This window comes from Cyanistes caeruleus, chromosome 1 (assembly GCF_971803275.1).
Source record: "Cyanistes caeruleus chromosome 1, bCyaCae1.hap1.1, whole genome shotgun sequence".
NCBI lineage: Eukaryota > Metazoa > Chordata > Aves > Passeriformes > Paridae > Cyanistes > Cyanistes caeruleus.
Genome location: NC_141701.1, coordinates 52,698,058 through 52,724,395, shown reverse-complemented (window position 1 = coordinate 52,724,395; position 26,338 = coordinate 52,698,058). Strand labels below are relative to the sequence as shown.

The following is a 26,338-nucleotide window of genomic DNA, read 5'->3' as shown; positions in this document are numbered from 1 at the left end:
TATCTGAAAAAGATTTTGCTTATTTCAAGTTCTGTGCCAATCTCTAACCTACACAATTTTACCCACCCCCAAGAAAATCCATAAAAGTGCTTAACGACCTCCCAAATATAAAATTAATGGGGAAAAATGATTTGCTTATTTTGTTTTTCAATTGAAAGTATTTGCGATTTTTATATTAATATCACTACATAACCGGAAGCTCAGCTGCATGAATGCTGTGCTGGCAGTACTAGCTGTGCATTTAGGTCCATATATATCCAACTGTTTAAGCCTTTGCAATATTAGACCCTCGGGAATATAGCTGCTTAGGATGACTTCTGTATTTATGGAATATAATAGTTCTTGCCAGCCTTTCATTCATCAGTGAGAAGAATCAAAACCTGCTCTGTAGAACTGAAGGCCAAAGATGAAATTTAATACTTTATTTCTTTCAAATCCACCCCCTGCAGTTTGAATGGCTGGCTCTCAGAAATGTCAACAGCCATCTTCCTCTACTGACATGACTTTTAGTCCCTAAAACTATTTTTTAATTACTATTTCTCACTTACACATTCCTTGACTAATTATTCTTTTGGTCCATGATATACCCACGCTTCTGTTGGTTAGCGTGTTAAGTTTGCTGCTGTTAAAATCTAGGGAGAAATTCAGCAGATAACAACAGTGATCCAAAATGCTACTTCTAGGGATGGGAAAAGCTCTACCATTCAGCTAAAAGTATACTACCCTAAATAAGCCAGTCTTCCCAAAAGGAACAAGCAGCACTGACATCCTGAGATGGAAAGAGAAGCTAAAGTTAGAGGACACCTGCCTGCCAGAAAGAATATTCTCACTCACATTTTAAAAGCTACAAATCGTACCAAGAAGCCTCACTCTGCTGTGATATATGCTGGAAATCTAATAATTAATGACCCAGTTTTAGTAGCCGTGGTGACACCTTACCTCTTCTTCTAGTGACCATATATTTGGTACATAGTTTTTTCATTCACATTTGTCCTCCACTTTTTTGTTGGTTTGTTTGGTTTTTTGGCCTGGAGTTGGTAACTCCTCATGGCACACAGCCTGCACCAAAGGCACTCTGGAGGTGACTGACAACCAGGTCCTGCTGCTGTTTGTGGTCAGCTGTAGGTTTGCAGGCAAGGGGAAGTTTGTTGTGTACAAGGAGGACACTTTCCCCTATTTTAGTTAACTGTACTTTGCCTTTTCTTGTTTTCCTACCTGACAGTTCTTAAATTTGGTATTATTTAGCTCCTATGAAAGAAAGTATGTGGGTGTATGTTAAGAAAAAGAATGAGCTGCACAGCTCTGTCACTTAACATCCTCTGGAAGTGAGGGTGGACGTGATCAAAAAGCATTCACCAAATTAACAGAGATAAGAGGGCTTGCATATCTTTAGCCTATTTCATCTTGCTAAACAGTTTCAGTTCAAAACAGTGGGATAATTATTTGCATTAAAATATGTTTAAGTCCTACTGACAGCACCAAGAAAACTCAAATGTAATGAATTGGCAGAAGTGTCAGAAAATGTTTACTTTTAAAAGATTTAAAAGGCAAAGTTTATCTCTAACGTTGATGTAACAGAAAAAATCCCAATAGTCTTCTTGCCTAGGGATAAATATCCTTTCAAAACATCCAGCATAGGCTTTTAAAACAAATACTAGTAGATTAATTACAAGAGTACACTTTAAAGCAGCCAAAATTAATCTACTGATTTAAAGCAAGAAACCCTAATCTGCATGTTTCATGTGATAGCTGGCATGCTTACAACCAGAGGTAGCTCTGTTCCAAGAAATTATTACAAGTTTCCAAAGTAAAAGGCAATATGAACTTGAAACTGTTGTACAAATAACATTCTCCTCTTGTGTCCTTTTAAAGAGAAGGCCCTGAAACTTGAATTGAATCTCTTTAACTGCAGCAAAACAAATTATGTGACAAGGGTGACAGAACAAAACAATAAACATTTTATGGAAACCTTTTAGCAGTTAACTGCAAATATGCATTGTTCTTGCCTTTTATCTGTTTTATAGCAGTCCTATTTATATTTATTATAAAGAGCTTCTTGGATCCTCAGAGGAAAAATATTGTTCATAATATTCTTTATCATATATATATAATATATATGATAAAGAATATATATAATATTCTATATCATAATATACTTTCAACCTATCTATTAAGGTGTATGCAAGGTATACATAGAGTCCTCCACACTGTTTAGCTTCTCTGTTCCTCAGCCCAGGTTGCTACCTCTTGCAAACAAAATATCCTGTCTGTGTATGCAGCCTTTATTGACATTAAAAAAGGTAATCTGCTGTTGACAGTAAGTATAAACCACGGATGAAGCCATGGAGGTGATGAAAAAAACAAGCAAAGATCTGAGCTGGCAGTGGTCAACACTGCTGCAGAAAGAGAAGCTGTGATCTCATCAGGAGCTGAAGAAAGGCGAAGGCAGATCTTTCCTGCTATGCCGATGAACACTCACTTCTTTGGAGCTTTAAATAATGACACTAATATTATTTGAGTAGGTGATAATCTCTCTTCCATAGGTCTCCCTGACTTCAGTGACAAGATGCATACATGTGATGATTTATCCATGATCTGTACACTTTTATCATGGTCTATGAAGTAAAAAACAAAGATTCTCCCTGACTACTAAACATACTACTTTTCCAGAGCACTCAAAAAATGGCAAAAGCAGTAAATCAGCCTGCAGTCTTTGGTTTAAGAGATTAAAAGAATTATTTGATAATAAAGACAATCATGAAACATACTCTGATATGTCTACCTTCTCTTTGGTTGTGATGGAAAATCTGTTTTAATGTAGTTTATAAGTAATGGCAATTCATAAAAAAATTCAATATCCTTCTGAAAACTGTTACTTGTGAAAGTCTGAAATGTCATCATCCTTTGCCTAAATGGACAACGTGTCTTCATTAAGAGTGTGGTTTTTGCACTTATTTACATTTACTTTCATTTACATTCATTATAATTCAATTTGATTTACACATAAGGGGAAAAAAAAGTGAATTTCTTACCATCATTTGATGTTCATGTAAAATCTTAATATATAAACTACTTTGTAATTAAATCTTCTACAGAGATTTCAGTGGACCTCAATGGTAGTGGTAGAAATGACAATAATTTCTTTTGTTTCTTGCCTGAAGAAAGACTGGGAATCAAGATGTGATTCTGGCCAGGCTACACCTGTCAAGCACCACCATAGGGATCAGAGCTACTCCACTGGCTGTTTTTCCAAACCTTACCTCCCAGGATGGCAGAGGACTGCTGCCACCTCCGTATCGCAGGATTGCTTTCAGAAGATACCCTGGCAGCAGCCGCAGTTGTGAAGGAACTCAAAACAGCAGACCTCCAAAGCAACCACACTTTAAAATATGTCCTTCACAAATCTGTGGTCAGGACAAAGACAATGATAGTACAGGCTGTAACCTATTGATTCTGCCTTTCTTAAATTCAAAATTAGGGTGTACACTGAAAAATACTTGATGAACAAAAATATTCTAATGTTCAGAAATGATCCTCTAATACATTTTTGGTTCTGTGAGGAGAATCAGTCACTCCCACTTAAAATGATAATTCAAGTTATTAGTCTTCCTGTTGCCTATCCAAATTTAGATGCAAAAATATTGTTATCCTAGTAAAATGCAATATATGAAGTTTTAATTTCAAATTGTAGCAAAAAAAAAGCAGAATGTGACATTATTAGCAATAATTTGTAGTAGTTGACTGGATGCTCAACTGACTGTCAAAAAACCCTCTAATTAATTTGTATTAATAGGTACAAAACTTGGAAGTAATACCAGAAAATGTCAACAGGTTTGGAGACCACGGAAATAACTTAAGTTTTACTTAGCAGCAGCAATAATAATAAATGATAATATCTTTCCAGTTTCACGATGGAAGTCTCTGTGCTGTGTGATGATAATAAATAAGTCAGGCTGGATAAAGTATGAATACCACCTCACTATCTAGGAAATCAGACTCACAATATGAAACAGCAAACATTTAATTTGGTGTTACTATGATGATGTAATACTTAATGTAACACTGAACTTTATTCACAGGCACCATTGTCCACACGACTTTCTCAAATAGCTTTTCAGAACAGAATTAATTATTTTAATTATAAACTATGAAAAAATATACTCTAAAAAAACAAAGTATTTGTGAAAAGAGTGAACCTTTTCCAGATAAAGTTGAATCTGTTCTTAAAAAATATTGAGACAGTAAGGCCTAGAAACAAAATTTAGCATCTGCCTCTTTAATATTTTTTCTGAAAACAACTCCTGTTTATTAACTTCAGATCATTTGTGATCATGCACAGGATTTCCTATGGCTCTCAATCCCAGTATTTCTACTGTTAATTTTTGGGGGCCTAAGGTATATCCCTGAGCTCCTCTCCTGGGATGCAAATTTAGTTCCTTTATTTTATCTCCTTAATAAATACTCTGACTTTACTGAAAACAACTGGAGCTTAAAACTGGAGTGGTTTGTGTATAAAGTACAGCTCTTCTGTGAAGCTCAGGATTTCTTCCTTAAAATACACAGTTTGAGTTTGAGATGATGCTTGCTTTAGACAAAAAAACAGATGTTCAAGCATGAAATAAGGTTTTTGCTACAGTAGAACATTATTCTGCAATAAAAGCGTAACATATTTCTTCCATCCCTTGTTGCAAACTCACTGATCCACAACAGTTTATACCAATGAGAAGTAAAGAATTAAAGAAAACCATGGTACAGTTTTGTAGTTTTACAGTTCCCGGATATATTATAAATTTGACGAGTTCAGATGTTTTGAGATTTGTTCATTTGGGGTTTTTTCCCTTTTTTTTTTTTCTCCCAAGTTGTCCTATACTTGTTTGCAGTAAAATCCCTGTTCCAGTCATGTATTTTTAAAACTACACAGTTAAAATAATAACTGATTATATCTGACAGCACTACTGGATTGCCTGATCCATCAAAAGCAAACTTACAGGTTACAGAGAACAACATAACAAGTAACACTGAAGTATTTTTTTGATCTCATGTATGAAATACCTGTAATTTTAATACTTACTAATCAGAACATTAAGGACTCAGTTTGCTGATTTAATGAAAAGCAGACAACTTAAGCCACATCTCCATGCAAACAGGTATTTAATACAGAAGAAAAGCGATTGCTGGGCTTTAGCAGAATCTGCTCTTCACATGAAAAGAGCTCAAATTCTGTATCTGCTGTTAATGCATCATGTGCAGCATGAAAACAACTGCTACCACAACAAAAACATTTCTTGAGTTACCCGACTGCTTCTTCTCCTTAATATCCATTACACTCCACTATCAGTTCTGACAATTTTAACCTTTGTATGAAGACTAAGGAGCTACCAATAGCTCTAACAGCATCTGTGTTTTCAGCTGTCCTTCTCTGAGAGCCCTCTTCATTAGCTCTTCAGGTGTTATTAATTCAGGGCAGTAATAATGTTGCCAGACCAACACAACTTTATTGTTGTCTGGCCGTTCAGATATTTTCTGAGTTTGTTTAAATACGAAAATATGTGTTTATGTAAATATGAAAATCTACCAATGTGCATCTTAGATCACAGAACACCACAAATTACTTAATTTTTTAAAGTCTAATTGATTTTAAAAAGTTAATATTGACCATAATAATGTTATACAGTGCAATCACAGGTAGTTATAAAAACTTGTGTTCGTTCTACCCAAAATGGTAAACAAAGCCCTAAAGTAAAAATTTAGATAGAAAGAAAAATCAAGTGAACCTATTTGAGTGGCAATATTCTCTGCATTCTCTCTTTTATTTGATATTATTTCTGGATAAAACATCGTCTATTTTCACACTCACATAAAAGATGTAAAACTGTGACAATTGAAAATCAGAAAATCAGAAAATTTAAGGTGATGTTATTTTGTAACTCCTTTGGGCTACATCAAAGGGAAACCAAAACAATTTGTGGTCAAATAAGTCACAGCACTAACTGTACAATCCAAGCAAGTTTATCCATATATGAACCATACTTATCAAGTTTTTTGTAAATCCAGGATAAAGATTTTCTACAGCCCAACACTACACTTCACCTAAGCAAGATTTTCAGTTGCTTCAAACACTGAGATGCACACTGTGAAAAGCAGCCACCTCCAGGCATCAACACAAGATTGAATTTGAATACTGGGTATCATAAAAATTTGAAATGTTAAACAAAACTCTATGAAACTTCAAATTCAGAGCAGAAGTTTCTCAAATCTTTCATTATCATGTCTTTATATTTTGAATATGGTGTTCTGATTTTTAAGAAGAAAACCTGAAGGAAAATTAATCAGACAGAACTCAAACTGCAATATCTGAAAATGTAAAGCAAAGCCAGACCTAATTAATCTGAAGTACTTTCCCTGTCAATGCCCACATTAACATTTCATCCTTAACAGCTAAATTAAAGAGCTTGCCTGAGTAATAAAATAGCTGTAAAAATTATATTTAAAGCTCAGATACTAAAATCAGCACAAGGGACTGCATCCACACAATTCACTACTTACGAAGTTTCAAAAAAATACTTTGCCTCCCTAAAACATTCTTTGCAAAGGAAGATGAATCTTTTGAAAACTCTCCCTGCTCCCTAAAACCTGTGAAGTGTTTACATGGTCTCTACTAAGCAGATAATTCACATTCACTGGTAACTGGTTTGTATGGCCAAACACTTGAGACCCAGCCAGGGGTAGGTGACCATTACCGGCTACAAACCCACACAAAACTGATCAGATGAGCTTCATTCAGGACATATTTATGCAAAGCTATTTCATCTGCCTACACTGTTGGGGAAGACAAGGGGAAAAGGAATTATACACTGAGGAGCTTTGTAGTTCTCAGGAAATTCAAAAACTTTAATAAAGACAACTGAACTTGAGTGAACACACGCTTAGATAATACACCACAGCTACCAGCATAATATGGCCTTAATATGTTCACCTTGATTCACAAAGAACAAAAAAAATCCCCATCAATAAAGGATTAAAATTTCAGCAGGTCAATTCCTGTTAACCTTAGCAAATATCCATCAACACTTTGCCAAAAATAATAAAAAATCCCTTTTCATAAGGCATGTACGCTACAATTCCAGTGTTAAAGCACTTCTGCTGATTCCACCTTTGACCAAAGATAATGCCTAATCTGGTCAGACAAAAAAAATTTATCTTGATTCCTGTCACAACTTCAAAGAAGAAAATACAGTGGCCACTTTACTTATTTCTATTTATCAATCTTGTAAAAACTCTAGCTCTACTTCTTATGATTTATAGCATTAGAACACAACAATCAGCCAGGAAATACTTCATAAAAATTGTACACTCTTTTATAAAAGTAATGAAAGACTATGCAAAAATTATAAGAGAAATCCAGAAAATTTTCCATTTTTTTTTTATACCAACTTAAAGAATCATCAGAGTAGCATAACCAAACCATATAAATAATGATTTTTTAGAGTAAGTAAAATCCTTTTGGGGCCACTCCAAGGACTCTTAAAGTAATGTTAAAACACTGTAAAGAGAAAACCATCTGTTTTAAAAATTGTATCACTGCTAAATAAAATATTCTGCTTACATTTTATTGAGAGGTATGTAATTAAAAAAAAAAACCCAGACAAACAAAGACCCAGAACATTTTAGTCTAAATATGAAGTCCCCATCTTTACTTAAGTTCTTGGAATTTTAGTCATAAATTGCAATTAAGAGTATGATTTCACCCACAGGAAATCTGTATTTTCATATCCACTTATTTTAAGGATAATTTTCACAATTAAATGTCTATTAGTTAATTTGTATGCAGTTTAAGAATGTGTGTCCAAGCACACCCAATATATCACAAATGTACTTAAATTAGCGCCCCAAGAGTGTTGGTCAGATTGTGCCATCAGTGAAGCTTCTGCATTTCATCAGGGATCTCTCTTTAAAGACTCATGATAAGGTGCAGTCATTTTCCCACATTTGGCATGCAATATATCTGAAATCCATTTTCAGCTAAGACACATTGATTTTTATGACAAAGATTGCATGGCTAATGTCATCCAAAAAAAGTGACACATCTGTAATTCAAATTGCAACACTAAGGGTCTTTAACAATTCATTACCATTCATATGGTTACAAACCCTAAAGCTGCCTCTTCCCTCATTCAAAGGAGGGTAACCTTTGTCACTTGATAGAATGTGCCAAAATGTGCCCCAGAGCTGCCTATGACAGCATTTTTTCCTTTGCAACTATTTTGAAGTAAGGATGATTTGACCTAAAGTCTTGAATGTCTACTTCTAATTACTTGGTTTGGGCTCAGAAGGCCTCACTCCATACATCAGCTATTAATTACAGAATCAGTAACGCTTAGCAGAGGATGCCTGACTGATTACTATCCAAGTATTTATTTTTATATCTGTCCTTATCCAAAAATACTAAATGGGTCAAAATTTATTTCAGCTGGAAACCTAATTTTACTTTATCATTGGCCTAAACTGGAGTAAAATCAAGCCCTGAAGCACAATAGCATTTTTTTTTCAATCTGCCTTGCTCACAAATCCTCCTGGAGATAAATAACATCCTAAACCAAGAAAAATTTAAAAGCCGCAAAAAAATCCTGGCATACTCTACATTTTACAAGTATTACACCTATGAATTGAGCTGAGAAGGAAACAGAAGGGAAAACATGAAAGTGACACAGAAATATATTTACTTGTAAATAAGCATTAGATTTATCTTCTTCTTTTAAACTTGTAACAACCTTTTAAACATATTGTTTTAAAATTAGGACTAGTAATTGACACTCTTTAAATAACGTGATGGTATTATGGTATTTTCAGAAAACCCATTTAATTAAAAACCACTTATTAATATTTTTATTTTAAATCAAAATGGACTTTGAATTGAGATTTCAAATAAATTATTAATTGTTTCAAAGTCCACTGGGTCCTATTCTTTTCCCCTCCAAGAAGGTTAAATTTTTCTCTATATAAAATACCAAACTATGAGTCAAATTTGACTAGATATAGTCAGCTTCTGTAAAAAAGGAGAAAATTTGAAAGCAATAAAAAAAAAAATCTCTAAACCTATGAGAAGTCCAGTTTAGCCTTCTTTTATCCAAAAAACTCAAAAGAACATATGTGCTACAGAGAACCACGAAGTATATGTATCACCAGTTTTCTTACTCAAACATCCAAGAGTCAAAATTCAAGAAAAAAAAAAATCCACATAAAATGAGCAACAAATGCCTCAGAATTGTAATGCCTTCATAAGACAAATACATCATGTCAAGCTCACATTCGATTTCTAAAAAGAGTTTCTCATTTTCACTAACTTACATCCACCAATTGAGCAATTATGCAATATGTGGGTGTACCTTGCAGTCGTTTTTTTTTTAACATCTGCATTCTGTGTTAAATTCTAGCTGTACAAGATGTCTGATAATTTTTCTTTATCTTGAACCTTCAAAGTGGTAGGTTTACCAGAGGCAAAACCACACATCAGAGAATATGAGTCATATAATAAAGAAACGACTCTTCCCCTTCTCCCCCTTGCACCCTGAAGCTATAATAACCTAAAGACACTCTATTGTAAAAGGCTTCTTTGGCAGTATTGATAGCATGCACAATTCGCAATCATTTAGCCAACAAATGAAGATATTTTTAAGTCCTTACTGTATCCATAACAAATTGCTTTCAGTACCATTTTAAGGCAAATTAAAACTGTGCTACTGCAAAAATAAAATTCAGGATGTCTATGCACTTGCTTTCATGTCATGCATAAAATATGAAACATTCTATGCATGTGCCTATAAATAATAACATAAAAAGATAAAAATACTGTAAGATGCCTATGCAAGTTAATCTGAAAAGTATCTCTCATTTGTATGCAAAAGATCAGCCTCCACGCAGAAGTCCCACATTGATTCAATATCAAATTAAGGCAACATTTACATACAAGCAAACCACTGCTCATGCCAACTCCAATACATGAGGAAGCAAAGCACCTTACTTGACCACTGCTTATGCAGGTTTCTACTCCGAAGTGCAGTAAGTATGGGAAACAATTCATTTGGCCTCAGCTGAGGCCACTATAGCCTTTTATTTCCTTTTCTATAGGTAGACAGTAACTCCTCAGACTAACATCCTTCATCTAATTCCACATAGGAAATCGGCTTTCGACAAAGTCTTGTTTGATGTGTCAATACGTAAGATTGCATCAGAAACTTTGAAGAGAATTAAATGCAGAAACAGCATTTAGAAACAGCAGCAAATAAATCTGTAACAACAAAACCTTGCACCACTAAAACAGGTGCAACCACCACAGTCTTGTAAGAAAGTTAACAGAGGTGATGCTGGCATAGGAACTTTCCATGACCATCTTCCAAAAAGTAAAAAACCCCAGTGTTTCAGTAAATCAAAGTGAAGCAACATGTTTCCCCTTGAAGCAGAATAAATCAGTGGTTTCTATTCTTACCTGTGTATAGTCAAAGTCAGAAAGAGGAGCTATACTCTTGATGTAGTCCATTCGAAACTGGTTTTCTGGGTTGGCCAATGGAACTGGGGGTATTAAAGTGCTCATAGCTGAAACTATAGTCTAGAATTGGATAAAACAAAAACAAAACAAAACAAACAAACACATTAATCTGGATAAATCTAGGATACAGGATCAATAGAAGATAATCCAATCTGATCAGCAAAATGGGATTTCTCTCATCACAATCTTGGAGAGCATAATCCTTATAATTTCCAGTACAAACAAGCATTTAAGAACAGTATAAGTGTGTTCTTACCACAATCGCATCTTTAACGTTTTTCCGAATATCCAGTATTTTCTGTTTCTTTTCTCTGCATTAAAACAGAAATATTAGCACTTTGATTTTTTTTTTCTTCCAAAGCAGTTCAATCACTTGCATTTAATTTTTTCTCACTGATCGCTTGTTTATCTGCTCTTCAAACATTAAAACATATTAATAGAAAAAATGAAAAGGCAAGAGAAATACCTTTTCCCCTTATCCATTTTCTTGCATAGTATTAAGAGCAATGCACATTCATCCCTAATGTATTTTTTTAAATCAGACAATCACAGCCACATCTGCAAAGCCTCCCCTGATGGAACTTAAAGTCCTTCTTTCATTTCTACAGCATGCTGTAAACATGCTCTAAATCAACCAAATGTAGGTGAAGGCCAACAAATATCTAAAATGAATGCTATGGATTAATAGTGATTTCTGGCAAAGAGTTCTTTACTGAGAAAATGATGTAGCCTCACAAAACAGGATGATTTATAACAAACAGGCAAAATTGGTTTCAGTTTTACGCTAACCGGAAAAACAGCACACAGTGTTATCCTGATTATGATTTGACCTGTATTTTTACATTACAGACAGATGCAATATTTGGTTATTTGCTTCTATGTAAAAAGTAGTCGCCATGTTGTTGCTACACAGGGGCCTGTCAAGCGCTGCAGTAGCAACAGTGTAAAATACAGTAAAGGGGCCAGAAGGAGAAAATGCAAACATACAATAGCAGCAATTTCCTTATTCTCACTCCCCTCCCTCCCTCAAAACACAGTGTCAAGCCACCAAAACACAGGGAATGAGAGAATATATTTCCTGGCGTACTGTGTGTTAGCCTGCTTCCAACATTTAAGGAAAAATAAGTCACAAAGTGTCAATAATTCTTACTCTGAATTAAATCCATTGACATGTAGGATTCGCATTTGTTTCACAATAGTGCTTTTTCCTGACTCACCAGCCCCTAAAAGAGAAAGAAGGAAAGGGAGAACATTGTGATACACGGTTCAGGTTGGGTGGGGGGTCGGAGCGGTTTGGTTTTTTTTGGTTTATTTTTTTGGTTTTTGTTTTCGGACGCCACAGCATCCCCCACCTCGGCAACATTTCTGTATGTGTGCATCCATGTGGCTCAGGCGCTCAGCTCGATCTGGGGACGCCTCGCTTATTGCTCAATACAGCAAGCCTACATTTTCCATAGCCAAGGCGCACGCCGCATCTCCCCTCTCGGCTGCGCCCGCCGCCCCGGCGGGCTGGGGCTGCTGCCCCCTCCTCGCCCTGCTCGCCCCGGCCCCCACCTCTGCCGCTTCCTCCTTACCCAGCAGCAGCAAGCGGTGGGTCGCTTTATAAGCCAGCCTCTCTTTCTGCAACTGCTTCTCTATTTTTTTGTTGGCTTCTCGCTGCGCTTTCTCATCGATACGCTGATCCTCCGTTTTGCTGTTGCCCAAACACCCCATAGCCGCTGCTCAGGGTGGATGTCAAATCGCTGCCTTCTCAGATTTAGTATTTACAAGGGGGAGGGAGTGGGGGGGAGGCAGAAGACAAGTCTTTATATCCGTGTGTGTCTCTGCGACGGTTTCTCTCCGCTTCTTCCCACCCGGCTCGCTCACATAAAATGGTCTCTGGCTGCTTTCCGATCGCAGCGGAGTTGGCTGCTTCGCTCCCCACCAGAGATGCGGAGAGCAGGCGGCAGAGGTAACCCTGCCCCGGCGGGGAGGGGGTGGGGGGAGAAAGCTGTGCAAAAATGCCTAACATGCAACGAGAGGGAGAAAAGGGCTCCTCCTGGAAACCAGCCGGGTGCCGCTCTCCGCTCTCCCTCCCCAGCGCACACACAATCCCTATATTTCTCTGTAAAGGTCTATTTTTGTCTTCCTAACTCAGCACTGCCTCTTTCTGCGAGACCGGGAAACAGCCCCGCTACCAGCCCTAGGCGCAGGGAAGCCGAAGGAGAAAGGTAAAAGCCGGACGGATCTACCTGGATCCTGCGGGGCCGGGGCCAGGCGGCGCCGCGGGGTCCGCGCCCCCCGCCCCGGGCCGCCCCCGCCCGCCCCGCTCGGCGGCCCCGGCCCCGCTGCTGCCGCCGCCAAAACCCGGAGCTGGCACCGCCGCCGCGGGACCTGCGGCCTCCGGACCCCCGCCCGCGGCCTGCCGCAGGGGCTGGCGGCTGCGGGACGCGGCGCTCGGGGACCCGGGGGCGGCTGTTCCCGACCTTTCCCCGCGCTCCTCGGCTGTACTGGAAGAGCCTGGCCGCTACCAGAGCGAGGGTTGGCACTCCTGGGTCTGGAATCCCAGGCTGGCACAGGTGATGGCTGCCATCGTGACCGACCTGCGGGAGCAGCGCCGGGAGCCAGCCCCTGGCACCGCGGTGTGGGAGCGGCCGGGGTCTGCCCGCGTGTACACAGAGCACGCATATCCGCAAACACCCTGCCTCCACTTCTTAACCAACAAAATGTCCCTTCCTACACAAGTAGTCACGGCTGCACATGGGCCGTTTTTTCCCTTTGAGTATTCCAAACTGCATCAGCTGAACCAGAAAATGAAGCTGTCCAAACAGCTCACGATAATCCGAACACGGTAACATACGTGTCTAATATCCCTACAACAACAAATGTTGACAAGAAACCGTATCTCCGTTCCTTCATTCGCCTCCATTTTAGATCCTAAAATGAAACTTCAAGCTAGACAACCCTATAGGTATTCCTTTTTGCTTCAAACCTCTTGGCTTGCAAACTGGTACCTCAGTGCAAAAGCAGCAGCAGCGCAGCACCTGGCTCTTCCTAAACTCCCCCTCCGTAGAAACCACCTGCACTACTTAAACGTGATGCTTGATACACTGAGGCACAAGAACACTAGAAAAAGGATGCACATTACTCTGGAGTCCAGAAAGACTTTCAGCTTTTATCTCCAAATATTATTAGTCCCCCATATTTTCAAAGATGGCTTACTGAAAAATTAGTATTTTGATAGATACGTATGTGTGCAAAATCCTGGTCCCGACTAAAATCAGAGATTGCCATCAATTTCAATCAAACAAAACAGCATTTTAATCTAAAAAGTCTTGAGATGTATGTAGCAAGAAGAAACTAGATTTTACAAGCATTTAGTTGTTTTTGTTTTTTTTAATGGCTCCCTCACTCAGGTGGGAAGTGTTGAATCAAGGAAGAGAAACTGGTACTGTCTACCTTGAGCATACTTCAGAGGAAGGTGAAAAGGGCAGGACCCAGAAAATGAACAGGTACTGCTCCACCTGTGGTTGGATATGTGGAGTTTTCAGGGGACTATGAAATTCAAGTGCCAGATATGTGGTTTTATGGTACTGCTTGATCTCTGGAAGCTGTTTTCATCTTCTGTCTCAGATAGGTGGGGGCAGCTGGGGGGAGGGGAGAGGTAACACACTAACATTAACAGGATCTGCCAGGCCAAAATACAGATTTTTTAAGTGCTACTGAGCTTCCTTTTTTTTAGGACAGACTGCTTTTTTCCCTATTGACATTCTTCTGTCTGGAGAGGCAAGATACAGATAGGTTTGGAAGCACAAATCAGGGTGACTGCTGTTTTTGGAGACTGTCAGACACAGGATATATGATGAATAGCTTTTGTGAAGAGCAGTCATGTTTGCTCCCTGCCACAGACTATGAGAGCTCAAAACTGAATGGCTTGGTTAGAAATCACTAACTGGGTCTGAATTTTCATAGTCCTTCACTGTCAGAAGCTGTAATTTATGAAGCACAAGATGTATGTAGTCATATTTATTAGCTATGTAAATACCTCAGTTTGACACCTAAGTCCCAAATCTGGCTAGTGTCAGTCAGTCTGTAGGAATCTGCCTTACTTCTTCCCCTCCTCTTCCTCAGCAGTTTTTTTCTTTCACGTACTAACATTGGGATTTTTGGTGCAGACTTGTTCCCAGCTTTGAAACGGCTCAGTGCCAATAAACAGAATTTTACAGGATCCTGGTATATCCTGCTTTTACCTTTCTCCAAAAGAGGGAAAGTATTTCTCATTTCCTCTCTCCCTCTCCAAAAACCCCATGACCCTTTTGGGTCTCTTCCTCCTGAGAAAAGATCACACAGTTCAAGAATGACACGCGCAAGCAACCTGTGCCCAGAAATAACTTTTATCTGAAATTATATTCCCAACCCTCCCTTTGCTTTTCCCAAACACAGCACTTATCCTGACATAACTGACCTACAAAATCCTGGAAGCAATAATAAACAATAGAGAAATTTTCACCCCCTTTGGACACAGCTCTCTTTTTTTTTCCCCAGAGAGAAACCATAGCTATCACACGAATATGTCTCCTCTGCACAAAGGAAAATCTTAAACTCTATAAGAGGTTGCAGCAGTGCTTCTTCACCAACCCAACTTCCAGTACAAATTGTACACAGGAATAAAAACAAAATCCCAAAGGAAAGAAGAATCTTCCTGGTCTTCCCCTCTCTTCTGAGGCAACCAGTGTGGGAGCCTCCTTGAGTTCCTGAAAGTTGAGGTATGTCACATTGTCTCTGCCCCTTCATATCAGGCAACATATGTATACATGCATATATTTATATATGCGTATATTTATGAATAGAAATACACACTGAGTGGATATCTGTGTGCAAAAAATGAGATTTGCCTACTACTTTTGTGCTCAAACTTGGTGCTATCCCCTTGTGAAACCAGGCAACACAGCATAAGCCCTCTTGGAGGGAAACTGGAGACCTTTACCACCTGCTTTCTTCTTCAGGTTCTCACCTTGGGATGCATCAATTGTTTGTGAGCCTCAGGCTGAATGTTGGGGAGCACAAGCTGCTTGCTTGAGGCCGTATCTGCATTCTTGTATGGAGGATTGTACATACATTCTTGTATGGACAACACAGCTGAAGCCACACAGGGTGGCCACCCCTACCACAGTCAGTCTCGTTTCTTGGCCTGTTCTGCTTGGAGTAAGAAGGGACAAAACCCCAGTAAGAATTAATGTGGAGCTCCTACAGATGCAGCTCAAGAGACCTGGTTGCCCCTCCAATCCAGAGCAGGACAGATGCAGAGCATTTTCTTGCAAACACTAAGTCAAAGTAGAGAAGGTTTCTATACAGCAACCCTGCAGACCATGTGCAGCCCATCTTCCCTTTACACAGCCTCCTTTGCTGCTTTGGTTCCGTTTTTTAAAAAAAGAGCAAATGGAAAGATGGAGGTAATCAAAAGCATAGGAGTGATGTAAGACACTGGTAAAGAGATTCTTCCGGCTTGCCAGTCTTCCTGCCTCAACTTTCACAGGCATCTCTGAACTCTGCTGACACTGTCCTCAATGTGGGCACTGCACTAGGTCAGTAGCACTGGTGACCTGCTCTCTGCTTCTCCTCACTGACCTCTCTTTTTTACGTAGCCTACTGCTGCAAATCAGAATCTGCAGCTCACTAGTGGTTGAGTTTTTACTCCACCTCAGCATCAAACTTGGGAGGAAAAAAAGAGAAAAATGAATTGTAACTGCATAGGTATTCAAGAAAAAGAATTCTTTCTCTCTAGTAATAAATTATTGATAAGTTTCTCTCTCTGTAGATGTCAAATATTAACACAAAAGTACACATTCCGTGGAAGGCTACATTTGGAGTTTTATAAGATACATGAACCAGGAAACAAAAAAATTATGACTAACTGTGTTAAAATTACTGACTAAGGGTTTAGGAATAAACCGGCAGGTACTTTGCAGAGAAGTGAATATCACACTCAAAAAAAACTAACCTTCATCCTTTTGTTTAAACCCATGATCTCAAAAAAGTAATTACAATTTTTTGAGAGGGGCTTATCTGCTTTAAGAAGCAGGGTAGAAGAGATGCCAGAAAAGATGAGGTATGCATTTCCACAGTGACCATGGACCTGATCTCAAATCGCCTTCACGTCCATTGATTAAGGACAAATTCACTGATGAAGAGGGTCAGGCAATGCTGAGGGGCCTGGCAAAGCTGAGCAGTTTCTTGGCTCTTTGACATGGTTTGCTGTTCCCATTCCCAAGCCATACTCCTTTACTTGGCAGCTGCCACAATGTAGCTCACCCGACAAACCAACTCCTCCTATGCCCACTCCTCTCCTGTCTTTGTGCAGCACAGGGAGCAAAAGAGTGAAAGCAGGTGATGTGATGGAGCGGAAGGCTGTGGGCTAAAGATAATAGTCTGAAGAAAAAGAAAAGTTTTCCACAGAAAAACTGCAGGCAGCAGTCCACAGAAATGACAATGATAGCCTTTAGCCCTGAGAAAGCATTTGTGAAGGGGAGGATTAGATCTAAGCAGGAGCCAGATGCTCCTTGGGAAGTGTGGAAAAGCATCAGGTGAAAAGTAGATTTGTAGTACGATTACAGTAAAGAAAGAGGACAATCCTCTTTCATTCAAGCTAGTTATACCTCATTCAAGCTAGTTATTCCTCATCCATGTCCCACAAGAAAGCACAGGAAACAGGGAACTTCTGCTATGACCATCCCATCAGCTCAGGGTTTCCCTTTAGACCCTTATTGGTAAAATAATTCCAGTGTTTATTCTTGTCTTTTCTGACTAGAAATTCCTTATCTGTGAAGAGAGACTCGCATGGCATCATTCCACACACGTCCATCTGTTGGTACCAGAGGCAGAAGCAGCTGATTGAAACTAACATAAATCCGACAACATCCTAATAGCATTTAAAAGACTAAGCAACCTGCTGTGGTTTAAATATTCTTAGATATTACAATGAAATAACATTGTTAAACAAAATGACACGGATGCATTTGCAATAAGCAAAAGGGACACGTCTTTTGATGAATTTACAAGACAACAGTATTATAGGATATGTCACATGTTAGGCAAAACAGGAGGCACTTTTCTGTCAGTATCCCAGTTTTTGAAGAATTTCACTTGGCTGAACACTCCAAGGGCACTTCCTCAACTTCCCCCACACCCCCCTCCCCCCTTTGAACAAAGTAATCCATTCCCATTTTAAGGCAGTGGAAAATTAGGTCTAATCAGTTGTTCAGGAGAGTTGTCAGGATTAAACAGATTTAAATAAAGCCAGGCAAAACATGCTAATATTGCCCTAATTTAGAAGTGAATTAATCAATAAATAAAGAAGTCAGCTAGAATTATAGCTGAAGTTACCACTTTCAGAAAAGGAGTAAAATCTATACAGGAGGCATGTCCTGGATCCTCTGCAACATGCTGACTAACATCTTGCACAGCTGTAACAGCAAAGCCAGTTTGTAAAAGGTTTTGGATATCACATAAAATTTTGCATTTAATAGTAAATTCTCAGGTCAACTATCATGATCTCACTATTTGGACAGGAACAAAAAGCTGGAAGGAAAACTAACTTGTGAGACATAGCATACATACGTGTGATGTGCCTTAACCTCACCTTTAACTCCAAGGCACACCTCTGAGCAGGACACTCACTGTCTTTACCCCTGGTCTTTAGACAAGATTCTGCTCAGCTAGATTTTTTTAAACATATCTGACCTGTGATTCCCTTGTATTACCCCTCTATCTTGATATAAACTTAGAGATACTTTTTAGTTTCTTCCCAGTTGTTTTAACTTCTTTGCTTGGGAAATTAAGTTTTAGCTACCTCAGGAAATTGTTGATTTAAAAAAAAATAAAAATAGAAAGTCTCTACATGTTTAAAAAGTTATGCTCTAATTACTGTGAGTGCCTGCATGTTTAGTGGTATCTCTCAACAGAATATTCTTACAAATATAGAAAGTCATTGCATACAACAACCTCAGCATGAAGTGAGGAATTCTGTAACTGTTTCTTAACCCTGTTTAAGGATCCCAACATGCAATTACACACAAGAGCAATCATTAAAAATTCGCTTCAGGAAATAATGTTGCCAGTAAGTTGGTAGACTCATGCACTCACAACCTGATTTACATCAATAATATTTACCACAGAAATACAGCTTTTGCTTGACTGCATGACTAGCAAATCCAGATAAAATATCAAAACTTACTGAATAAACAACAACCCTGTATTTTTCTCCTTATGCATCTAATTTTTTAACTATACATATGTTTGTAACAAATACCTGTTGAGTCATGCTCTGCTTGGCCTTTTGTGATATTAGAACTTAAGTTTCCTATAAGTATTTCTGTGGTATATTTGTACAAAGCAGATGATCTCTGGATTAAATTGCTCTCACATATTTGCTCATAATTGAAGAGACATGGCTTGTTGACCCATGTGGTCCTTTCCACAATGAAGTTTATGTTACAATTAAACTTCAGGCTTTCATGACATGAATTTATTTATTTCTCTGGATAGAGAAAATGGTCAGTATGAAGACTAAGCAGGTACATTACTTATATAAATAACTATTTCATCTGCAGCCCTATGTTGGAGAGGGGGGAAAACAATTTTAAACAAAGTGTGATCATCTCCTGGAAAGTAAGTCTACTTTTTTCTCTTTTTCTACTGTTTACTTATTCACTTTATTCACTGCTAGTCTCAAATGTTATTTGATAGAATGAGTTCATGAAATTCAACCCGTATGTTTTACTGATCTTACTTTACTAAAACCCAAAATTTTTTTCCAGTATCTACTGGGCTGCTTGTATAACATGGATTAGATTCTTTGGGGCAAATAATTCTCACAGGATCATTTCACTTGGGGTAAAAGGTGATAAAAGCATTGGTGCACGAAGGAGAATGTTGAAAAGTCCACAGAACCTGCAGACATTTTGGAACAATCCATTTAATAAGTTACTGAGGTATCAGTATTTTCTCACATACTTTGGGAAAGAAAAAGTTTGTTTTTACAATAAAAACACAGAATGTGAGAAAATTTCCTAGACTATGGTAACATTTTCTCTGGGTTTAAAGTTTCAGACTTATCAACAATGGTGTCACATTTCTGTACAATCTGCATAATTGTAGGCTTGGTTTTGGTTGTTTTCTAGTTTGGGGTTTTCTTGTTTGTTTGTTTGTTTTTTAAGGAGTCCTATTCCAGTTTGATGCCCTGCAACCTCCTTAATATTTTAAGTCCTAATGTCCCAATGATGCAGCACAATGCTATGCAGAACTATCACAGCAGTGTCTGAGGTTAGGAATAGCACAAGTGCAAAAGGGGTTTAATTCAGCAATTTCAGCTAATGCAGCTGCTCAGATACTGCACTATATGTTTTAAAACACTGAGAAGGTTTTAGAAAGCTTATTGCTGCTTGGAATATTTAACAACTTACAACAACACTTACATCGTCAACCAATTTACCTACCAATCCTAAAACATTTAAGGGCTTGAAACCTACCCATATGCAGACTCTTCCTGCTCAGAATCAGCTACACACAATCTGCCACCCACATCACTAAACACAATGACAAGATTATGCTTCCATGTCTTTGCAGCCTATTCTTCACAATATGCAAATCCTCAGGAACTGCATTTCTGATCCCAATGCAACAGCACAAAAGCTATTGTCGTAAGAAATGGTTTAACCTGTCAGCAACACTGTCACCACAATTACTACCACTAATAAAGATATGATCATAATCTGCCACTTAAGGATCATTAGATACATGATGTCTATTGTATTCTTTTGCATAATTCTTTTACATGGACACTGATTGAGAACACATGATTTAAATAAAATCAAGCACTATACATTTTCATTGACAAATCTGTTCTTAACCTTTAGACAGTGTAGGGTGCTGCTTGCTGATGTAGGGAAAGCCAGCTATTAAAAAGGCTAACCCTGCAAAATATTTATCAGAAATACAAACCACTGTAACACTGCATACAAAAAGGAGAGCTTGGAAGAAGCACACAAAGATGCTCTGTCTGAACATGTAAATGACTTACATTAAGCTAGGTTAAAACTCCTCAGTACCATTCAAATGCTTGTGGTCCATGCAACAATTTATAGCGTGTTTGGGAATGGGCAGCTGTACATTCAGAAAGATTCAAGGTTTATATCTGCAAAAGGCACAGAGTGCATAACAGAAGTTTATTCTATCTAATTATTTTTATATCATTTTATTGAGGCTGCAGAAACTATGAAAAATATAGCAAATGCTTAAACATGAGTTGTATATGGATCTCAGATGCAGCTCTTTTGCATGTGTCATAGAGACCTCCCCTCTGAAAGCTTAATTTCTGGAAATATTTCATCTCAGAATGACCATGAGCTGTCAGAGAGACCATGAAAACAAATCAAAACTGCACAGGGATATGCCCTTCCCACCCTGCCAAATTCGAGGCCCAGAACATACCAAACAAGGTATTCCTCACAAAGAGAAAAATATTAACATTATAGGAATTTGTGGAAAACACGATCAACACTGGTCACCTCCCTTGAAGATAAAGGAAGACAAACTGGCAGAGGTACGGAGAAGAGGGATGAAGGTTAGACTGGATGGCTGGTATCAGAGACTACGAGAAGCATAGGATTTATCAGACCAGGGATTGCTGTGGTTGCCTGTGATGACCAGGTGAAGCACATAGCACACCATGGCACATCCTGGGCACAAGGGCTGCAGCTTCTTACTGCAGCAGGAACACTGCAAAGGGCTGTTGCAGGCAATGTTGTATCCAGAACTGTGGGTCAGGACCACTAGTTTTGCCTTACAGAAATCAAAAGGCATGTTGCTGCTTTCCACAGAAGTATGAGAGAGCTTTCCCATGACTAAAGAAAATTATTTAATATATTCCAAACTGAACTGTTTCACCTAATTTAGTAACTCTGGCTTGAGATGCTGCAAGCCATGTGTAAATGAGACAGAAGAAAAAAATTAGTTTCAAGCTGCCGGAAGAGCCTGGATCTGCTAAGAGCATGACTGGACAAAACATCAGCAATATCCAGACTGGTCCAGCTCAGAGAATAGTGCAACTGTCAAAAGGGAGAGAGGGCACCTGGGCATCCCTTTCATCACATTTCCACTTTATTATGGTGAGCTGCTGTTTCTGCTGTGTCCCATCCAGCAGAGGGAAAGGAGGCAGAAGATGGCAGGCGTCCACACACCTTTTGGAGCCTGTTCCTTCTATTGTGTCAGCAAACAATAGCCTCCCGCTAATCTGTGAATCTCCTCAGGCTCCCTTCATGCCTTTACCATACTGCTTCCCCAACCCCAGTTACCTTCTCTGCTATTTACAGCTCTCTGAACCATCAGATTATTTCTCTGCAAGAAGGTAAGTTGAAAAGAGAAAAAGATGTCACTGAGTCAAGTGCCTATATTTTCCTGTTTAATGTGGATACTTTCCATATGCTATCTGAAATTTTATGTGATTTGTAGCATGAGCCAATGGCTGTCTTCTGTTAACTGCACAGAGCACGCAGCCAAAAATTAACAGAAAACTGGTGCTGTGGCAAAATACTTCCAGTACTGCCAAAATCTGAGTTTCTTAGTAATTCCAATTGCCTATGGAATCCTGAATTAGTGTTAGTATACAATGGACAATTTATGGCATGCTGTGGCCATGAACTTGTTGAATGGGTATGGAGCCATGAGCAACATGATTCTAGTGGAAGGCATCCCTCCCCCTGGCATGGGGGTTGAAACTTTAAGGGTCTTTAAGATCCCTTCCAGCCTAAACCATTCTGTGATTCTTTTCTTTGTCTTTCTGGAAAATACTGAATGGATAATCTTCACTTCAAAAATTCAAAATATCAACAGACATAAAAACACAAACACTAAATAGCTATTAAGGTTTTTAAAAATTATTTTTAGTTTTACTATCAGATTTTAAGAACTAAATCTTAGCAGATGATTGCTCCAACTGTTATTGCGAACATGATGGTAACTTACAAAGTCATGCTTTATATTGAAAAATACTCTGGAAGTATTTGGATTACATATAAACTAAACAAACCAATGTCATATTATCCATATATAATACAAAAAATAATGTGGGGCTTTTAGTTTTGTTTTTTTTTTTGTTCTGTTTTGTTTTGTTTTTATAGCTTCCTCCAATCCAAGTGTATGCTATGGGGTTTTTTTAATTTAAATTTTTGTATTTACCTGGCACACGAAAACCCTGACCCCAGATTTAAATACTTTTGTTAAATATTTGAAGTTTATGCTTGGAATCTTTTCATTTGAACATTTTCGGGTTAACAGATCAATGATAAGCAGAGAAACCTCTGCTATGTGCCACACTGGAAATCTGCTATAATCATGCACAGTGAAGACAATGTTACATCCACTAAGAGTTAAAACTCTGCACATTATGCAGAACTCCATCAGTGCAATTTTAAGCAACTGCAGCACAAAGGACTGAGTCTTATAGTAAATCAAATGTGGGGTGCAATGCCACAGCTAAAATAATTCTAACACAGACGTTTAAAATCTAATTACAAAAAAAATTAAGATTATTATCTGATCAGTCCCTCCCTTGAAATGCCTTTTTCTTTTCCCAAACTATAAATGGATTCAAGGTGAGTTCATCTAGAGTTCTAACAATCAGTGCCCAGAAAACACCGTGAAATGGAAGTAAAGGTTACTAGCAGGAAATACAGCTGAGCAACTGCATTGCACGGCAGCAAGCCAAAATTGGTGTATTCTCAGTGATGTGCAAATAACTTGGAAAGTAAAGGTGCAGAGCTGGTAGCCAGTCAAATTTGCTGGTCACCAGCAAGTGACAGAGTTTTGCATGCAACAACTCTGCTGCTGATTCATCATTTTTAGTGGTATTAATGAATGCAAGTTTTTTTCTCAAGAAGTTAATGCTAATACATTTTAATGCTTTTCTTCACTTAAAAGGGATAGTTCTTTCAACACAGTGTTGTTCATTTTAGTCCATAAGGGATCCAATGACCTCAAGCAATGAGAAAATCCTTATGGGCAAGCAACTGATATCTTCAAACATTTCATGAAAACAACTCCCAACTTCAGTGATGCTTCATGAAGATGGAATAAGGAAAAAATGCCTCAACTGTAAACTACTCTGTATCTATTCACTACAGGGATTCTAACAATACATTATTATTTGCATTATTATTTTTGTACTTTAAATTCCTCTCTCTCTAAATTCTACCACAACTGCAAGCTATTACTATTTGAATAAAATGCCTTATGTGTACTGATGCTAATACACATGAAAATTAGCATTTACCTATCCAACACACTGAGACAAGCCTGAATTTCCCTTAAAATAAAAATGAAAAGCAAGCAGCATATCAGAGCTTCCCTCTTTTCCATACAGAATTATGTAGTTAAAAGCCTAAGGTAATAGGATGTTATTGATTTGTATGTACACACACACAAATTTTCTGTCTCTTGGTATGAAGCTACCTGTCCATGTAAAGTTAGTTTTATAATCAATATATAACTTTTGCATGGGCTCCCTATCATACAAATGTGGACAGAGTATTCACACTTACTGGCTGAGTTTCTGTGAAGTCTGATGAAACTGCCTTAGGATCCAAGGCCTATAAAGACTGGATTACTTCAGAATTTTTTTCCTCCTAATGACCAAACCCTTCATCAAAATGCAAGATACAGAATATCCAAAATCTGTATATATCTGTAAAGTGAACAAGATCATGCATATGTCTAAATTAAACTGGTTTAGATAAACACCTGCTTGAAACTTTAAAAGGCTCACTGTAGAGTGCTGCAATGAAGTTATAATAGACATTATGAAATCATAATTCTGCAGGTATACCTCTTGTGTTGTATTTTTGTTCCTTTTATTTTTGAGCTCTTCTTCACTATTGATGCCAACTTCCACAACTTGTATTAAAGAGCTGTCCTTATCAACCCACTTATGAAGCAGGCATACATGTCCTCAAAAATCCTGAGAGGCAGAATACAGACAGACCTTTAAATCAAGAGCAGGCAAACTTATACTAACACACCACTTTCAAACATGGAAGTTCGCGGAATCCGTTACCGTGTTCCAGTTGTTGGAATCCACCTGCAAATGCCATCGGTTTTGTCACACAGTTTCAGTGTGCGAGGTGTACCTTGCTCTTTGAAACTCCCTTTCTGAGGGGAAGAGGGTGGCAGGAGAAGAAAGATCTGTATTTTCCACATAAAAATGCCAGAAGACTTAGGTTCAAGCTACTCAAAGTCAACATACGTTGAGCAAGACTGGTTACACTGAAAAATGACAGCCCAGTGGTTAGATGAGTTACACAAAGAAGCTGTTTCCTCACTGAGTTGCTATCCAGTTTTAATCTTTAGCTCCTGACAGGTCAGACAGCCCAAATAACAATTATTCCAGGTGTTTTGAGAGGCATGGCAGAGCTGGGCACACAGAACAATCTTCTTTTGAGCTTGAAAATTTTGCAGCAAAACAGGATTCAATGCCTTAGCTCACAAAACCTACACAGACACCAGTGGGGGTTCATATACCTTTCCATAGCAGCCCAGAGAAAGTGCTGATGGGAACACAGCTTGTTTCATTTCAGACAACAGCTAGGCAAGGTCAGGCAGCTGGAGCAAACTGAATACATCCTGGTCTACAATTACTGTCATACCACTGACATTTTTATCGAGACAGCTATCTTTAGAATAGGAAGTAAGCAATACCACCTTCCTTTTCTTTCTGTGCCCTGATCTCCTTTCCTTGCTTTCCAAGTCTAATTGTCAGGACTAACCTATCATTTTATGAATGATTACATTCTTTAATTCTTATACATTCTGATAAATTTCTTTCTTCCCACTTGCCTGTCCCCCTGCTTCCCCCCCTCAAACCACCCCTCTGCTCTGTACTCTCATGTTTGGGGCCTCTTCAATACCTGCCATCTACTGCAACAATCAATGCCAGCAAGCAGCATCAGTTTTGCAGGAAATCATACAGTTGATTTCAAAATGTTGTGTGAGAACCCATAACCATCATAAAAAGAATGATATAAACTTTAAAACCCCCCCTCCAACTTTTCATGCTTGTAAAAGCTGTCAGCAGCAGTCTCTTTTCCTTTTTGACACAGATGATACACATTTCAGAAGACTGCACTGAATATGTAATTACATAAAGATAGGAACTAGCCCTTTTAAACTCTCCTTCCTGATTTATGGGGCATAAAAATCTCTCTCAAAAGAAGCAGTAAGGCTCCTGTTTCCTGTAAAACTCCCACTCACAGATCAGTATATAAAATTCTAATGTCTCACCCCATTTCTCAGTGCCTCTTTTAGGCAGCAGAATAGGTTTTGAATAATTTTGAACAACAAAAAACCAGACACACCCTACCCTCAAATATACTTTTCAAGAAAAACTTGATTAAAGCTGGTGAGGGAAGAACTTGGGACATTGTGAACAGAAGCAATAGAGAATGTTGTAAGGTATCTACTATTCCTGAAAAATCAGATGTGAAAACATGAAAAGCAAAGCATGTTTATTTCCCTCCCCGCCACCCCCAAACAAATATATATTAATTAAAAAAGAACCTCTGTCCATTGTTCAGTACCTTATCTCTATCTGAGAAGCAATGATAATCAGTGTGTTTTTGTTGAGGTACCAAATGAGAAACCTTTAATCTAAGGCTGAAGGCCAGGTGACCAACCTTAGAGTCAGATTTACATTGTTATTTTTAAAATTCACATTATGTTGCATATTTCATTACTATTTTTTATATTCCAAGTGTGTAATAGAGA

General features: G+C 38.3%; 1 protein-coding gene and 1 long non-coding RNA gene across 3 annotated transcripts in view; one reads left to right on the top strand and one right to left on the bottom strand.

The window, feature by feature from the left end:
- GNAL (G protein subunit alpha L) overlaps positions 1-26,338 on the bottom strand; it is a 185,041-nt gene that overhangs the window by 106,231 nt on the left and 52,472 nt on the right. The window contains exons 1-4 of one of the 2 annotated variants that reach the window (XM_023921345.2): positions 12,121-12,833; positions 11,697-11,769; positions 10,803-10,857; positions 10,487-10,606 (exon numbers count right to left, since the gene is read on the bottom strand). In XM_023921345.2, the coding sequence (XP_023777113.1) occupies positions 10,487-10,606; positions 10,803-10,857; positions 11,697-11,769; positions 12,121-12,259 (387 nt within the window). In that variant the 5' untranslated portion in view covers positions 12,260-12,833. Of the gene's footprint in view, positions 1-10,486; positions 10,607-10,802; positions 10,858-11,696; positions 11,770-12,120; positions 12,834-26,338 lie in introns of those variants that run through there. The other variant, XM_086892814.1, reaches the window with a different exon arrangement.
- Positions 12,669-16,162, top strand: LOC111924988 (uncharacterized). The gene is made up of 4 exons (XR_015287997.1): positions 12,669-12,756; positions 13,942-14,037; positions 15,071-15,291; positions 15,532-16,162. It is a non-coding gene; the product is annotated as an uncharacterized LOC111924988 (long non-coding RNA).